The sequence below is a fragment of the Cinclus cinclus genome, chromosome 12 (genome assembly GCF_963662255.1).
Source record: "Cinclus cinclus chromosome 12, bCinCin1.1, whole genome shotgun sequence".
Classification (NCBI taxonomy): Eukaryota; Metazoa; Chordata; class Aves; order Passeriformes; family Cinclidae; genus Cinclus; species Cinclus cinclus.
This window is the reverse complement of record NC_085057.1, coordinates 15762460-15780222: the sequence shown is the minus strand read 5'-3', so window position 1 is coordinate 15780222 and position 17763 is coordinate 15762460. Positions and strand designations below refer to the sequence as shown.

Here is a 17763-nt window from a genome sequence, read left to right as displayed (position 1 = left end):
ATAGGAGGTGCAGTAGATAAAACATGGCTTTGCTTTGTCCACAGATAGGACTTCACCTGTACAGGGATTTCATGATTCCTGCTAACTAACTCTGAGTCAAGTTGAGTGCCCTGTTTATCATGTGTGACAATTTTAAGTGTCAGAGTAGCAAAATGAAACTGTTAAAGGTTATTTGTATATGGTTTTATTTAGGAGTGATGTCTGCTTTTTTCATTACTGGAAGTATATGTTTTTAAAATTACTTTCATTACTGACAGGGAGTATGTGAAGAAATGACTTACGAAGAAATACAGGAAAATTACCCGCTTGAATTTGCACTGAGAGACCAAGACAAATACAGATACAGATACCCTAAAGGGGAGGTATGCTATTTTTAATCTCTCAAGTTGAAGGGCTTCCCTGTCTTCTTGCATACGTGCATGATGGCTTTAGGAAGGAAAAATAATTTTTTAACATGTTGTTCCTTTCTGCGGGGAAAAGCACATAGGATCTTGCAAGGATTGAGCTCAGACCACTTTGATTCAGGGCTTGAAAAATAAAACCATAAATTTAGAAAAACAATGGAGAGCTGTGATCTTATGGACATCGCTCCTGTGCTGATCCTGCAGTGAATAAAGCAGGAGGAATTATTGCAGGGCCTCAACTGTTGCATATGCAAACATGCTACTAAGATGCCCAGTTTCTATTCATCCCTGCTCTTGGTGGTGGCTGTTTTGCAGGCAGCTCTGGCTGAAATGCTGGGGAAATCTCCAGCTACATTAAACTCCTTGCCTCTGGGAAAATAAACTTGCTAATGGCTTTTCTAAAGCAGCCCTAATATAGTGCAGTGATAGCCAGATGGTCAAAGAGCCATCCCTGGGAGCTGAGGGTCTGGGCAGCAGGGAGGAGGGATTGGCTCAGCTGCAGCTGCTTGAGCTGTGAGGAATCAGAGCTCTGCCTTCTTCCTCAAGGGCAATCACTGTGACAAGAGTAGTGTCCCTGGCAGTGTGACCCCGGTCCTGCTAATGAGGCAGTCATTAAGCTGCAAAGTTCTCATGCATTTGGACAAGGAATGTTAGTTTTTCAAACCAGTGCAGTCCTGAGGATGGTGACTGGCTTGTCATGCTCCCTCCGTGCCTTGTGGGGATGAGTTGGTCTCATTTATCCAAGTGCCTTGTGGGGATGAGTTGGTCTCATTTATCCAAGGGAGTTTTGTGTTTGGTAACAGCATGAAGGGTTTGCACAGCTCTCTGAGGGCTGGGGGCTTTCTCTTGTCCAGGGCTCAGTGCCACTTGGTCCTGCCTGGGGAGCAGGGTGAGAGCTTTCTGCTGTGCTTGGTCCTGCCCTGCTGGGCAATGTGCTGAACTCTCCATGTGTGGTACATGACACATTTTGGAAGCAGTCTTTACCCTGCATGTGAAATTCCATTCAGTCGTGCCCGTGCAGGAGCCCTGTGTTCACCTGCAGCAGCAATTCCCTGGGCATGGTGAGGCAGGACAGGCCACCAGCAATTCCTTGTGCTGACTCTTGGTGGGATGGTGCCTGCTGTCACCAGGCCAGTCCAGCATGCTCACAGCTTGTTTTGTAAAGGCAGCCTGAACAAGTCAGGCTTTGTGAACTCTTTGCATGTTGGCGGGCTTCTTAGATTTGGGCTTGGAAAAGAGATGCTTTTGAAGATGAGCTATGGAAAATAATGTGCAAGACTCGTATTTGCAGATGTGAATTAAATCCTAGGGATTTTGTGGAAATTCTTGATCAAAGTGGCTAATTCAATAAAGCTTTTCTATGAGGGAGATTTGCTTTATGTGTATAATAAAATGTGTTATGTATATGCTCAGGTCTGAACTGTGTTCTTAGTTGAATAAAAATTATTACTGCAGTATTTCTTTGTGCACTAAATAACACTTAGAAGATGACTATTATGAAAGTAAGATCCCCTCTATATATACATATGTTGTTCAAAGAGTTTTCCCTTTTTAATGTACTCTGTGTTTCTCATCCCCACCCAGTCCTATGAAGATCTTGTTCAGAGGCTGGAGCCAGTAATTATGGAACTTGAAAGGCAGGAAAATGTGCTTGTCATTTGTCACCAAGCTGTCATGCGCTGTTTGCTTGCATATTTCCTTGACAAGCCCGCAGGTAAGTCTTGCTTCATACATTCCAGTCTGGTTTTTTGAAAATTAATGCTAAATGTTCCAAACAGGAAATTCTAACAATTTGCTGTGTCATCAGAGGCTGGTTTTGCTAGGCAGGTACCTTAGTGTATTTTTTTTGTATTTGACCCCCACGTGAAACCTGGTAGTTGATGTTATTCCTCCTTACCTGAAATACTGTGATATTTGTTTTTTTGCTCTGATTAGCATCTCTGTTGCATGCTAAGAAAACAGATCTACTGCTAGGTAAAAAAGTCATTCAAGTAGTTGACCTGAAACATAACACAAAAGTCACTTGTTAGTTGTATTTAATGTGTAATTTGTGGTTTGATTTCTCAGAACAACTGCCCTACCTAAAGTGCCCACTGCATACTGTCTTAAAGCTAACCCCGGTGGCTTATGGTAAGTGCAATTATATATATTTTATATATATATGGCTATACTGTCTCTGTCATCAGGAAAGGTGGTGAAGTGTTTAAAACACACTTGATCTTGCTTTAAAATAGTTAGGTTTCATATTCCTGCAGAGCTTTGCTGGAATAAATGAATCCTCTGGATTACCCTTGCTTTTCCTTGTGCCAGGAAATATATATGTGTTGCTGAAGGCCTGAAACCACCAGTGGCTGTAACCTGCTGGAGGGGACAGTTTTGTGCTCAGTTCATACTCTATTTCACTAATTTTTCTGGCAGATCATGCATTTGCACGTCTCCTACAGCAAGATTTGAGTTTTTATTCATGTTTTGGAGGGTGTTGCTATTCGGAAGAGCACATACATTTGCATTTGTATGGGTTTATAATCTTGTAAAATGCGTTCCCTTAGCCTTAAATAACTTTCTTCTCTTTTCCTGAAGTACTTTTTCCCCATGGACTATGAGAGTACCCCATGAACTCACCTTGTTTGTTGATGCTGGTGTTTGTTTGTCTGCAGCTGTTCCTGTGCTTGGCTCGGGGTCTTTCCCTGGGCTCTGTGGGCAGTGTGGGGTGTGGGTTGCCATGTGCCCTGCTTGAGTTTTAGGCTGATTGCTGATGGAGTTTTGTGCGTGTTCCCAGCTCAGCTTAGTGTGTGCCTGCTATTCATTTTCATTAAGTGATGGCTGAGTCGTATCTGCTGGTATCCCACTTCAGAAGATCATCTCAGGCAGAGAATTATCTGCATAGCTTATTAGGAAAAATGTAGTTCCAAAAAATGCTTGTTGGTTTAGTCACTAATTGGAAGTTGTTTTTGATTATCAACTCTGAAAAACAGCGGTCCAGATCTGTCCTTTGTTTTTTGTTAAGTTTCAAATGAATTTGAAACAAAGAATATTATGAAACAAAGAAGCTGCTACACTGGGAAATCTCTTTGAAGAGATTTTCAACGTTTGGTTGCAGTGTTGTCCTGCAGCCTGTGCTGTAGTGACATCTGGTGTTCCCAGCCTTGCATGACAAAGCTGGGATTTTGAAAATAAAGATTCACTGCAGTTGAAACTTAGGCTTTTAAAAACTGGGTTCTTCTGATCTGGTGATATTTTTTTATTGTTTTGTTGTTGTTGTTGTTGCTTTCTTCTTTGTGGGGGGAGGGAAGTTGGGTGCCTGTTCATAAATTTTAATAGGGTGTGGATATTTGCAGTGTTTGCTCACACACTAATAGAGGAATGAAACAGTGGTACGAAACACTGTCCTTGCCCTTTTGACTTGAGGGAAAGAAATGCCATTGACCTTTATTAAGGTGTTTGATATGTATGTCTGAGCACATTTCAGCCAACCTACTTTTTGGAATTCAGCCATGTAACACAAGGACTGTGTAAATGATTTCTGCAGTACTGGTCGATGGCGCTGCTCCAAGCTGATGTGTCACTTGGCTCCAGCCAGGCAGGATGCAGGATCAGACTTGGTGTGTTTGATACCTCCCAGCTAAGCCTGTTCTGGGGAAATGCCTCTCCTGGGGCTTTGCTCTTCCTGGTGTTGGAGAGGAGCATCATTCCTACCTTAAAGAGTCTGATCTGCGGTAGAGGAACATCTGTTAGAGCCTGACAGCTGGATCAGGGTAAATGAGACCTTTACCCAGCAGTCCAGGGCAGTGGTGGTCTAAGGAAAGAGAAACTGCAGCTTGCTGTAGGTATGAACTTGCTCATCAGTAATTTAAAATGTGCTGGGAGTATGCATGCAGTAATTACTGTGGAGCAAGGCATGTTCCTTTAGTTTATGTTTAAAGCTTTCCACACCATGCTGTCTTTGGATTTGAAACTCTGCTTGTGGCAAGGACTGAGAGGGCTCTGAAGTGTCTGCTGTGTAACAGTCCTGGGTAATGACCAGCAGCAGGGCTCAGAGCTTGCACTGGCTTTTCTCAAGGGTCACAGTGAATTGTGGACAGAAGGATGAGTAAGGAACCTGTTCTGGTGGGAGATTTGTGCTTTTCCTCCTTAAAGTTTGTTTTATGGTTCACTATTTCTCTGAGTTCTGGCCCTCCAGCAGCGTTTGCTCACAGTCTTCCTGACAAATGGGCTTTAAAAGGACAGGCTTCCCAAAGGGAAGGCAAATACTGGCCTTACTAATTTATTTTTATTTTTTTAAAGTGCAGTGGCTTTCTAAGGAAGTCCTTTTTCTGTCATGGAGCATTTCTGTGGAGTGTGTTATGACTTTAGGGAATAAACGAGAAAAAAATCTGGAAACTTGCTTGTGATAGAGGATGGACTCTGGTGTGTCAGAGGAAGTGACTATTAATGAGTGTTGTACAGAGTAGTGTTAGCTTATAAAAATCATATTTGTGGGAGATCAGCCAGGGTTTGGCAATCAGAGATTGCTTAAAGTGTTGTGTGTGCTCCATGATGTGTGGAGTAATAATATAATTCACTAAATGGATCAGTTTATACTATCTGGGAAATAATTGTTTCTTCTCACTGTTTAGTTTTTCTTGCCTCACTGATGTTTTGAATTTTTGAATGTAAAGCAGAAGTTCCTTTTCAGGAGTCAGCTTTGAAGGTCTGTTTAGCTTGGGGTTAAAACCATTTTGCATAGATAGAGGAATGGGGGTTGCTGACAACACACTGTACCTTCATGTAGTTGTTTTTATGTTTAAGAAATGAGAGCAGCATTTATGTTCTTATAATTTTGCTGTAGTACAAAAATCTAGCATGTTTAAAACACAGAAAGTTACAAATGAAAACTTTTTCACTGAATGTTTGTGTATGTTTAAAAAAGTAAGGTTTTTTTCAAAGAAAATAATGATAACGCTAAATTGAGATGGATTATCAGATTGACAATAATATTTATCCAGGTGGAACAGATTAATTTATATAGCTTTAGCTCTTCAGAATTCAGGAAATTCTGGTATAAATCAGAAGAGGAAGGTGATGAACCTTCACCATCTCAAAATTAGATGGCATCTTTATTATAACTTCATTTTCAAAGCGGATATATCTAAAAATGTGTTTTCTATCAACAGGATGTAAAGTAGAATCTATATTTCTGAATGTTGAAGCTGTAAACACACACAGAGATAAACCTGAGGTAAGAATATTTTTCAAATTGGAGAACTTGATGTAATGTACTGTCTGAGCTGATTTCCATTGTTCTTGTGGCTAGAACTGATTTGATAACTCTGAGTGTATTTTATTTTACATATGAAGCTTTGCTACCGGCTTACTGTGAGGGGGGAGAAAACTTTTCTTTGTCTGAATTTATGTTAAACTATTCTAGCTAGAACTCATATATATCATTGAGAAATGAGAAATTTAAGATGTGATGTCAGGTTAAAAACCTTCTAAAGTTCTGCCAGGCTTTGTCACTTAGCAGAAGTAGGTGTAGTCCACAATTGCATTATGAATGCCACACTTATTCTGGGGAAAGAAATCATCAGCTTTTTCATCACTGCGGTGATTGCTGTATGAAAAAGAGGAACTGATGATGTCACCTGTGTTTTAAGCCAAAGCTGGAGAGGAAGACTAGATCTCAGGAAACAACAGGACAACCAGGGGAAGGAAATTGAGCGTGTTTGTAAAATGTAAGTGCAGAGAAGATGTCAGCCCATGGCAGCTCTGTGCCCTGCCTGCCTCAGGCTCTCTGTGCTCCTCCATGTCCACCTGAGCTCAGGCTGATTCTGCTGCTTGTGCCAAGCTCTTCCTTTGCTTTGTCCCCAAAGTTGTGTGAAACGTGTCACGGTTAAAGCTCTCTGGTTCCCTTGCAGGTCCTCAGGCTCGTGCCACCAGGCATGGCACTGATTCCGTGCCGAGGTTAGGAGCAGTGCCTACTGGTGAATTGGAAGTCAGTTTGATAACATGAGAAAAAAGGGCTTTGTTTGATGGTTTTCAGAGCAACAGTTTATGGTGAAAAGGAGTATAGTGAGAAATGAGGGTTTTTGGTGTGTATTCAACAAGGCGCGTGACATAAAGTGCCTCTTGTAACTGAGGGTTCACTTCTGTGCGGAATTCATTCCAGAATTCTTTGGTGAATTCTTCTGCAAAGTTTTGTTTTAATGACTTGGGCGTTCCAAGTTCTGAAAAGACTGACTTTTTGGATGTTTTCTGTTCAACAACTGCATTGTGTTATTTCCTCTCTCCTCCTTTCCCTTTGTCAGGGACTTTCTCTCCAGCTTTTTCTGCTTGTCATTCTGCTTTGCCATTTTGTATCTTAGTTTGATTATCATGTTTAGGAAATTCAGTCTGTTTTCACAGTATCTAAGGCTGAAGAAACAGTGACAATCCAGGAGGGTGTCTTGTAGGTTATTTGTGTTAAATAATGTAGATGAGCATCTTTAGTTTGGCTGATCAAAATATCAGTGTTGAATTTACAGCTTGCTTAAATGTTGCTGAAAATGCCAGCCCTCTAACTGAAGGGGTTTGTTTCAAGGGAGAAAGCTCTGCCTGAATCACCAAATGACTTTCCACATGTCTAGCAAGTGATGTGGCCATGCTGGCACTGGGTGCACGTGGAGGATCATGAAGACACTTCCATTGCAGTGAGCTCAAAGGCACAAGACAGATTTGAACAGAGATAAATTGAGTGAATGAATTGTATAAAAAGAGAAAAATGGAGTAGCAGCATTTTCCTAAAAACCTCTCAAATTCTCTTCTCCCTCTGCCCCAAAGGAAACCCAGCCTGGTGAATATGGATGATGTTACACTGTTTAGGTAATGGGTCTGAATGAAGGACTGAGTTGGTCCTGTCTGCATTTAATTGCTGCTCAGAGGACTGTGAAAATTTCAAAAGCTTTAATTTATATCACCTATGAAAATGTTAATTCCTTCTGTAAAATTAAGTTTTCAAGTAGTCTGTTGAAGTCAAAGCATTTAATTGAATACAGTGGCACATAGCAGCATTGTTAAACAATGAAACTATTGGATTGAGAATTGCCCAGTGTGCTATTCTGTGACCCACCAGTCACTTGTAGTCTGTGCTCCAGTGCCCTCCTTTTGGGCTCAGCTGAAAATGTCTGTTTTCACATGGCTGAAATGCAGGCAAAGCTCTGGAGTGTTTGTTTGTGGTATGAGTGAACCTCAGAGTACCATGGTGACTTGTCTGGAGCAGATTGAAGCCTTGTGTTTCTCAGCATGTAGTGGCTGAAGTTCTGACCTTTTCCAGTGAAGGAGTCTATGGTCTTTTACAGAAAATAATTCAGGGGAGTTGCTTAAACTGTTATTGGGTTCCTTCTTTGGGTCAGAAAACAAGTGCTGGAGTGAAATGTCTGCTTTACACATCTGGTTTAGTCAATGAATGACAGAGAGGGGATTACTCATACCAGATCTCCTTTTCTATTTTGTTGAGGGACATGGGGGAGGGAGATGTTAGTGCAAGGTGAGCTGGCTTACCACAGTGCAGAACGAGCAAGACTGATGGAACCCATCACTATGAAGCTTGAAGAATTGGCAATGGTTTGGCCTTAAATGGATCTTGTAAGGAACTTCAGAGCAGTTTTATCATGCTCTGATGACTTGGTAGGAGGGAGAATACCAATTGCACAGGCTTTGGGACTGGCAGGAGTTGTTGCCATTGCAGATGTGATTCCTTGGACTTGGTTTCATTTGATTTTGAATAATTGAGTGCTGCACTGAATGTTGTTGTTCTTCTGCAGACTTGGCAAAAGGAGATGAGATCTAGTTGGTGTAATCAGACTTAAATGGTTAAGGTGTCTGAGAATATATGTTTTGTTAGAGGTGTTACATTGCCTATAACACAAACACATGTTAAAAGCCTTCTTTTGCTGCAGAAGCATGTGACATATTCAGTGAAACACTGAAAATTTTTCAGTGAGAACATGTGTATGTGCTGAAGCACAGGATAAGGTGGATTCCTACTTGGGCCTGTAAAAGACTTCCTCCTAGATGTGACTGACTTGAGCTTTTGGATAGTGCTGTCAGAAAGGGACCTGTATTTAATTGTTCCTCAGAGGACTATGACACTTCCTAAAGCTTTTCTTTTTTCTTTACTGTAAATACATTTTCATGCTGTCTCATTCTGGGGCCAGTGCTCAGCCTGCTGCATTCTTGGGGAATGGCGGGCTGAAACAATCTCTGCTTCTCAATCAAAACAGCTGTGTACTTATGAAGGGGTCTGATTGGTGGTGGGTTTTTTTTTTTTTTGGTCTAACTGCTGCATGATAAATATTCTCTGTATTTTTATTATCATACAGAATGTAGACATTTCCAGACCTACCGAGGACGCTCTTGTAACAGTCCCTGCTCATCAGTGAATTCTGTATGCTGACCAGCTATCAAACTTGGGGTGCTGTTTTCATCCTGCTGCTTCAAAATAAATTGAAAAACTAATCATTCCAATCACTTTGAAATAATAATAAAAAAATAGCCATATCCAAGCCAAACTCATAATCCAAACCAAATGTTTGTACAGCACATGACTTGAAAAAATTTATCAAATCACAATAAAACTGTTGCACTGGCCAATTTATTGTGGATGAATTAATCAAACCTTGATCGGCTCTCACTGGAATGCTGGTTTTGTAAATTGCTGTAATTTAAATATCCTGCAGCATTAAGCTTTTTTTTGTAACAGCCAGCAATCATTTGGTGTTAGTTGCAGTGTATTTATGAAAGCCATGAAACGCAACATCCTGTGTGAGATAAGAAAGTCAGAATTTGTTTTGCCCAGCAGAGCAGCAATATTATCTCTTCACGGCCCTTGGGAGTGATTGGACTGCCCTGTAGTGTAAAATGACAACCCATAATTACTGTAAATCCATAGTCCCACTGATCTGCAGCACTAGTGCTCTACATGTGCTAATTATTGATGTGCTATTGGAGCAGAGTAGCAAGTTTTCACTTAGTTCCAGGACGATTATTCAAAGAACAGGAATGTGTATAAATGTTTCTAATATACAACTTTTGTTAACAGCTGTTCTGCATTAACCAGGCTTTAGGGTTTGGCTGTGGGCAGAAGGGATTTTAAATTCCCTCTTTTCCTGCTTTGTGTGGATGTGAGTGATGGAACATGCTCTGCCCCAGCTGCTCTGTACCCAGACTTTGTGTGGGCACCAATAAGCAGTGCTGACCATTCCAGAGCAGGGAAGCAGAGGTAGCCAGAGGATTTTGTAGCTGGGTAGTGGCTCCAGTAGATGCAGATCTCAAGCCAGCAGGGCATGAATTCCAAACTGTGTGATAGGAAAGCCTCTTGCAGGAGAGAGGAGACTGCAGGCTGTGGGAGATGTGGTGCCTTGGTGCCTTTCCCGTGATGTTCTGTGGGCACCATAAGGCTGTAGGAAGCACCTGTGCCATGGAGCAGGTACCATTGAGGCAGGGAAAGGCAAAAAAATCACTCAGCCTCGGAACTCTCTTCCTTTTAGTAGTGAAAATAAGCAGGACCGTAGGTTGTATAAATCTTTTATCTGTTAGGTTTCTCAGGTGGTATGTTTTTCCCAAACCAGGATTTTGGGGAAAAAAAAAAGTTGCGTAGCTGCACTTCTAAAATTGTATTGAAGTGTCTTCAGAAGTTAATAGCGATTGGGAATGTTTGCCATAACCAGATAACCTTCTGGCCAGACAGCCTCCTGCTGTGGTGCTTGGTGCTTAGTTAAACCACTGTCCCTGGGCTGAAACTGGGAGACTTGGATCATTTTACTGTTGCTGTCATGACTGTGATGTAGGAATGGTTGGTCACTTTTCCATGTTTAATTGCTCCAGGGTCTGGGCATGAGCTTTGTTGGGAAAGGTGCCCCAGAGGAGCACCTGAGCCTGCTGTACCCCCTTGCACACCACGGTGAGTCTGGTTGCTCTTACCTGACAGCTGAGGTGACATTCCTGAGGGAGCACAGGGATGCTGGCCATAGTCAGGTATTGAGGAGCCACATGGAGACAGCCTGGAGTGCTGTCACCTCCACAGCTAAGGAAATACCATTCAAATGAAATTAAATGTATTGCATTTCTGATGGAGTCAAAATCTGTGCAGGCATCTGCTGTGGAAAAACTGAGTTTTGCTGCTTGCAAAAGGATGACTTGGGCTGTCAGAGAAAATTGAGGGGGGAGGATGACAGGAGCAGGAGCTTGGCCAGAGAGGAAAGCAAAGTTTGCCTAGTCTCTGGCTGGTGGAGCTTGCAGAGGGAAGGGAAGCAGCAGGAACATCCAGGACCCTCCATTCCTGCCAGCTGCTGCCAGCCAGATTTCCTGGGGCCGTGTCTGCATGTTGTTCTCTGCTGAGCACAGCACTCACTGTGCTGATGTGTGCAACAGAGTGAAGTGGATATTCAAAAGCAGAATGCTCTAAGGCATCTCCTCTCACAGCAGGATTGCTCAAGAGCCCTTGCTTTGCTGATGCTGGATGGGAGGCGTCAGGGGTGGTTCATGGCACAGATTGCTGAGGGGAAGCTGGATGATAGAGTGCTGGATGTTTATATTGTGCTGTTTATTTCTATGTTTATGCCTGTGCTGGTTCTTGTCTCCAGAGGTTCCTCCTTTTGCCTGTGGGAGTCTTCCTGCAGGATCTGCAAGATCTTCCTGTTCTGCTCTGAAGATCACATGTAGCTGAGTCAAAGTAAAACTGAAAACAGGACCTATTGTATTGGAGACCCACAGCACTTTGCTGGGGGAGGCTCTGTCCTGTAGGAGAAAATGTACAAAGGCCGGGGCATAATGAGAACAGCAACAGTGGTATAGGAGGGTATTTGAGTTAATCTGTGTGCTTTGAGTCTTTCCAGGAAAAACTGAGTGCACTGGACTCCTGTGCAAGGCAGGCTCAGATTGCTCCTGCCTCGGGGAGCAGGCTCTGGAAGCAGCAAGCTCCTGCTGGGGCTGGCCAAGGAAGAGGGTGTATGACTTGGTAGAAACAGTATTTGGGAAAGGTGTGTGGTTTTTATTCCTCCTCCTGTGTTTCCTGGGCTCTCCAGACTGCGTTGCTGGTGTGGGGCTGTTCCTAGCACGGTCATTTGTCCAGGTGTGCTTTGGTGCCAGGCAGTTGCAGGGATACCTTCTGGTCCCAAAAGTAAGGCTATAATCTCTGTCACCTTTCTAAGCAGCAGCACTGTCCTTGTCACATGGCTTTTCCCTCACAGTGCTCGTGGCTGTTCTGAAAGTGGGTACAATCCCAGCTGCCATCATCTCATCTAATGGGATTCCTATAAGTAGGAATCTACTTACAGTTAATGAGGATATTGGTCCCTTTCTAAGCCCCTGTTCATCTGCTCTCACTGCTGGTGGTTGTGTATATTTAATAAGCCCTTGGGGGTGTTGATCAGGGTTTATCCCAGTTTTGTCCTTCAGTGTGACAGCTCAGCACACTTTGCTTCCACAGCCTGTTTGCATTTACTCAAATTTGAGCTTTTTTTGGTTCCAGCTTTCTCTCCTGCTTATCAATATTCCCTTTGTGTCTGTTTCAGTTGTTATAATGCTGCTTTTGTCCAGTACCTCTCATTGAGTGAAATAAGCTGTATCTTCTGCCTTGCCTTAATTACCTCATTTCCTTTTAGCTTTGTGTTTGAGCTTCCTAGCTCTTTCTGCTTGTGGACTAATTTTCAGTACCTCTGTATTCCTGCATTTTGGATGCTCCATTTCATGCTCCATTTAATTTTCTTTGAATCAACATCAGATGTTCAGCTTAAAAGATTTCAGCCAGTATTCTGGGAGTGCCTGTGGAGACCTCTCTGCAGTTGCAGGGAAATTCTGGGTATGTTGCATCAGTTGCTAAGAAAAACACAAACACGCCAAATGCCAGCATGTTCTGTTGTTATGTTTTTTTTTTTTCCCCTATAACCATACAGAATATTACTTGTTTTGCCAACTCCTTGTGTTCTTAGCAGATACTGATGCTTTCCTCTTGCTGCAGAAGAGATGCTTTTTGTAGAAGCTTCTTTTTGAAATAGGGTCGTTGCTTTTCTTTCCTTCAAAGAGAAGTCAGAGTGGTCAGGCTGTGTGCTGGTGGGTGCAGAGATTTCCAGTAGTTTGACTCTGTCCAGCAACCTTTGCTCTGTGTGTGTTCCCAGAAACCTTGGGATGGTGTTTTTGGTGGAAAATAGGGATTTACCCAAGGGCTTGAAGGCTGATGACAGAGGAAGGGGCTGATGTGGATGTAGAACTGGTGAGGTTAGAGCAGTGTTGGCAGAATTCAGCCTCCAAAGGGAATCTGATGCTGCTTGTTTATGTCCTGTTTTCCTAAGAAATGGCTGAAAATCTAGAAACTGGGGGTGGGGAGGGGTTTGAATTGCTTTTTGAATTGATGAGTTTTGACGGATGGAGTTGCATGACTGCATGTGCTGAGAGGGCCCCTCACTGTGGGCTCTCCTTTCCCAAGAGCTGGACTGGAAAGACTTGTTTGGATTGTAAACTCTAATAAATGTGGTTATAAAACCACTGGAGCATTCCCGGATCTCAGTGTGACATCTGCCACATGCCATGTGTATCCCAAAGTGCATTTAAACTTTGTTACCAGCTCATCAGGGAGTTATTCAAGGGTTCTTCCAGTGATTTGGCTGCTCCCAGATAGGATCAGGATTGGCTGTTATGGCTGTTGGTGTTAAGGAATTATTTCCTGGAGTGTGCTTGGAACAAGGAGAGGTGGGCTTCCCTCTCTCAAGATTTTATTGATTCCTGTGTGGTTTATAGGCTTTGCAGGGTTCTGTTTTTCCTTACACTACACGCATAAAGACTGGGAGAGACAGTTGGTCAGAAAAATGTGGTTAAAACAGTGTTTAAAGGAAAAAATGGTTTTAAAAGCTGTAACACTGAGACCTGCATATGGTGTACAGGGACCAATTACCCTGCCAGACCTGGTGTGATGCATTTCACTGGCAGCAGAGATCCTGCTTTTGGGTGTCTGAGGGGCTCTGTAAAGCTCCTGGCACTGGGATGAGGTCCAGGCCTGGTTCTGACTCCTGCCCAGGGGTTGGGACCTTTGCTTGTGTTTTACAGAACATTTTGAGTTACAACTTGCTCACCTTTTGTGTCATGTAACAGCTTGGTGCTGAGCAAAAACCGCAACTGCCTGAGACCTTTGCTTTAAAATTTATTTTTTTTTTTTGTCTTTGAATTTGCAGAATGTAGGTGTGAATAGGTCGAGAGAAGAAGCTTTGAGGACAGTCCCCACCCACCTATAGCTGCAGCTCCCGGGACAGCAGCCCTTCCTCCAGCAGCTCAGGACCCGGCGCTGTCGGATCGGGACTGGGACGGGGTGGACGCGCCTCCCCTTCCCTTCGGGACATTTCGAATGCGATTCCGCTGCTTTGGATAAAACCTGTGCTCGTGGATAACTCGAAAGGTATCAGTAAAAAGATTGTGGGAAGCAGAGCAGAGTTGGTTTTAGATTTTTCTTATGTAAATTTGTGCAGTTTCAGTGGGTTTTTACTGTTCGTCTGTGGATAATGCAAGGTGGTTAATTGCCCGTGTTGATTTTACTGTCAGATTTTAACTAGATTTTATTTTCTTTTGTAAGTGTTTTTTTCTAAGAGCTCTCTTATTTTTACTGTGAATAATTGCCCAGAATTATGTGGAGTTTTTCTGATGGTGTATTTAACATGGGCAAAATTCTACCTTTTGAGCACTGGAGACTTCACACTGCAAAGCTTCTTTAAATGGGGAAGCCCATCAGCTCCGATAATTGTCCTATGTTTTAAATTGAACATTTAAATTTAATTGAACATTTGAATTGAAATTGTGGTCTGCCAACCACAACTTAAATTTTTTCTGAAACTCACAAGGGAGATGTTTCCTTTGGAAAATCAAAGCATTAAAGCTGGATTTACTACCTGGGAAATTCTGCTGTTTTAGCAAGATTTTAACACTTTCCAGAGACCAGGTGTATTTTGGGGGGCAGTGGGAGCTTGAGTGTGAGTGACAGCTGGGGAATGAATCATGAGAGAGCTGGAGAGAGACACATCCTTTCTACTGCAGTTATGGGAGGGGATGAGCAGCTTTTCTGAGTCTGGAAGGGAGGGGGAAAAGGATTCAGCCTGACAAGGGCTGGAAAAGCTGCTTGTGTCTTGTTAGTGTTGTCATTATACTTTTAGAGAATTTTTGGAATGAATTTCAACATAAGAGTATATGTTTCTCTTTTATAGTCACATTTAATACGTACATCAGGAAACAGTACAGAAAGGTTAGGTGAGTTTAACCATCCTAACAGCTCATGCAACAAAAATACCAGGTAAATTCTGAAATAATTTTTAACATGGCACACCTGCCTTGGGGTTTTTTGTATTGTTTTTAAGCACCTTCCATCATCCCAATTCTTCATGGCCCTTTTATGCCTAGAGAAACTCCAGTGCTAAAAATGGAATTTTCTGTGTCGGTCAAGGTCACAACCTTTTAATTGTACTAAATCAAAGTATATTTTGTATGTGTGTTACCAGACAACTGAAGTGAGCTGCCAGTACTGCTGCTGGCTCTAGCTCTGCAATGATGAGAACTACTCTTTGGTAGCTGGACTGTGTTTTTTCTCAAGATTCTCTCCAGTTATTTGAGCTTTTAGCATGTGAGTTGTTTGGGTTGTTTTGTTGTTTTGGTTTTTTTCTTTCCTGAATTCCTGTGTGAAATACCAGGCTCTGGTAACATAGTTTTGCAGGCTAAATTGTCTTTTGTTTGTGCAGGGTTTATGAAATAATGTGCTGCTCTTGTGATTACTTTTTTTTTTTAATAAGCTAAATTCAGCAATATATTCAGCTCTGGAAGTAAGCCATAGTGCATTGCTGGGATCTGTTTCAGAGGAGGAATGTGTAGGGTGCAGAATGACCAGGAACACTTGCTTCAAGCGCTGCTGTCTAAAGCTCTGTGTGTGTGTGTGTGTGTGTGTTATGGTAATGCCATTTCAGACCTTTATTAATTCAGCTGTGCCCCATAGTTGTAGGGTGAAGAGAGCCTGCCTGGAAGTGCTCAGAGGAGTGAATTTATTGATGTGTGGTTAACAAGGCCACCTTTGTGGCACAACTGGAGGAGCAGTTCTCCCTCCCACTGTGGTGTGGGAAAACTGGGCTGTGCCCCAGGCAGCCCTTGCTCCTCTGCTGGGACAGGAGGGATGGTTAAACAGTTTTTACACTGAGAATGTCAGGCTTTATCTGTAAAAATCCCAGGAGGCTGCAGTAGAAAAGGGGGATTTTACTGGCAGATTGAGCTCTGACCTGGCTGAAGAAATGTGGGCAGAAATATTTCCCCCAGTGAGTGCTGAGCCCAGGGTTGCTTCTCTTTGCTGGGAGCACAGCTTGAAGTGTCTCCTCTTCCCCTTTGTTTTACCTCTCTGATCTGTCAGAGGTGCTGTAGCATCCTTGAGGCTACATGTTTTATGTACAGTAGGTATTTTTATAGCCTGCTTTCAGATATACTGTGATGATTGTTTTACTACAATGGGCGTTCAGTAAAAAGAGTTGTATACAAGTGTAAATAAACTGTTGTGCTGATACTTGAAGAGAAAATAAAAATGAAGTTGTTGGTTCTAAGGTAGGAAGGTACTAAATCAGTGGCTGCATCTGACCCTGGCTGGAGAGGGCAGGTCTAGATGATGAATGTAGATTTGGAGTGCTGGGTTCTCCCAGGGTGTAACCCTAACTGCTATTCTGGAAAGGCACAGTTAAGAATTGCAGTTAATTGTCACTTTCTAAAAGGTGTGTGTCCCCCCACTCCTGACAGAATAGTCACTGGCAGGGGAGGGGAGAACCCTTGTCCTGACCTTCCGTGTTTGTACCATTTGACTGCCTCTGTTCTGTGTGTGCCTGGCTCAGATGCAGTCTCTCAAATGGGATTAAACTGTCCTTTCTTAAATCGTTGGTCTTTGTTGTGATCTTTCAGACAAATGTAATCATTTGACCTTTGATCCAAGTAATAAAGATCAAATGCTACAAAGTGTACTCGTGTGTTTCTTTCCATGTCCATTTCCAGTGGTTGAAGTGCCAGGTTTGTGTTCCCGAGCCTCAGCAGGGTTCCACAGCTTCCACAAGCTGCATTTAGGGATCTTAGATAAAAATATAAGGATTAAATTAATTCACCCTGTTGTTGCTTTACTGTGACAAACAACCATAATTTAAGTAGGAAACTCAGTAAGGGAGAGAGTTGGAAGAAGTGATTAAATAAAGGCATGCCAGAATTTGCACGCAGTGGAGGAGAAAGGTAATAAGACTTTATTAGCTTTACTTGGTCACTGGGATTAAGATCTGCTCCACCCTCTCAGACCTACACTGTTCTTACACTGTCTTGAACATGCTGCTGGTGTTTTGAGAAAACTGAAAACCAACAGCCAAATGCTGCTTTGTCAGTACAAGTTTGGATGCAGAGGGAACTGGGGGGCATTACATTTGCAGGGGGATGATGACAAGGACAAAATTAATTACTGCTTTGTGCTTTTAGAATTATGTACTCACATTTTCATGTCTTGCTGCCCCCCAGGTGCTAAACCACTTGTCTCTTCTCTGCTATGTGGGAGAAGTGTTTTCGTAATTTAACTCCACTGTGTATTTCTGTTTGGGGAGCAGGTAACTTCTTTGTTTTAGAGCTTTTAGGCTTATTTCTGGACAGAATCCTTTAACTGAAACTTGCTGTAGTATGAGGATGAACCAGAGCCGATGGGTGAGTGAACCCACATGGAGCTCCCAGGTAGCCCTGGGATGCAGCAGTTCTGCACAGGATGTGGAGCAACTCCCCAGGCTGTGGAGCTTTCGTGCCTGTGCCATCAGGAGGTAACAGTGGTGCAGGGCAGGGCTCTGTGCAGGGGCTGAACAGGACAGGGAGGTGGAGGAGCTGCCTTGCAGAGGAGAAGAATCTGTGTCCCTGTGTCATGAGTGCAGTCAGGCAGAGCTGTGGCAGCAGGAAATGCTCCTGGTACATCCATCAGATGCCATCTGAAAGAGTTGCTGTGTGAAGCTTCTTGAGCAGATCTGGCACTTATTACTCCAGAGCAAAGCAGGTGAGTACAGGGAGCCAGCGTTCCCACAAGGAATATTTACTACTATTTATAATTCCTAACAGCTTCTTCGTGGGCAAATATCCACTGCTGTTGGCACACACATGTAACTTTTTACCTAGAAATGTGTTTCTGCTCAAGTGCAAGGGCCCAGCACTCACCTTGGAAAGCAGAATCCCTTCCTGGTGAAAAATAGCAAACCAGAAGTGATGCTGTAGGTTATGTGAAGTGGAAAAGTCCAGGTTCCTGCTCTCCCTGCAGCACCTTGCAGGGCACTGCTTGTTCCCCTTGGACTGGGGTTGGTAAAGCAGGCCAGCCCTGGCTGTCTGG

General features: G+C 43.0%; 1 protein-coding gene across 9 annotated transcripts in view; it reads left to right on the top strand.

Annotated features, from left to right (window-relative positions):
• The window catches only part of LOC134048948 (6-phosphofructo-2-kinase/fructose-2,6-bisphosphatase 4), a 51178-nt gene extending 34800 nt beyond the window's left edge, over positions 1-16378 (top strand). For 3 of the 9 annotated variants that reach the window (XM_062501061.1, XM_062501058.1, XM_062501054.1), the window contains exons 10-15: positions 258-362; positions 1989-2118; positions 2472-2534; positions 5558-5622; positions 6038-6115; positions 13586-16378. In XM_062501061.1, the coding sequence (XP_062357045.1) occupies positions 258-362; positions 1989-2118; positions 2472-2534; positions 5558-5622; positions 6038-6100 (426 nt within the window). In that variant the 3' untranslated portion in view covers positions 6101-6115; positions 13586-16378. Of the gene's footprint in view, positions 1-257; positions 363-1988; positions 2119-2471; positions 2535-5557; positions 5623-6037; positions 6116-8740; positions 9064-13585 lie in introns of those variants that run through there. The other 6 variants (XM_062501059.1, XM_062501056.1, XR_009933577.1 and 3 more) reach the window with 5 other exon arrangements.
• The last annotated feature ends 1385 nt before the right edge of the window (positions 16379-17763 follow it).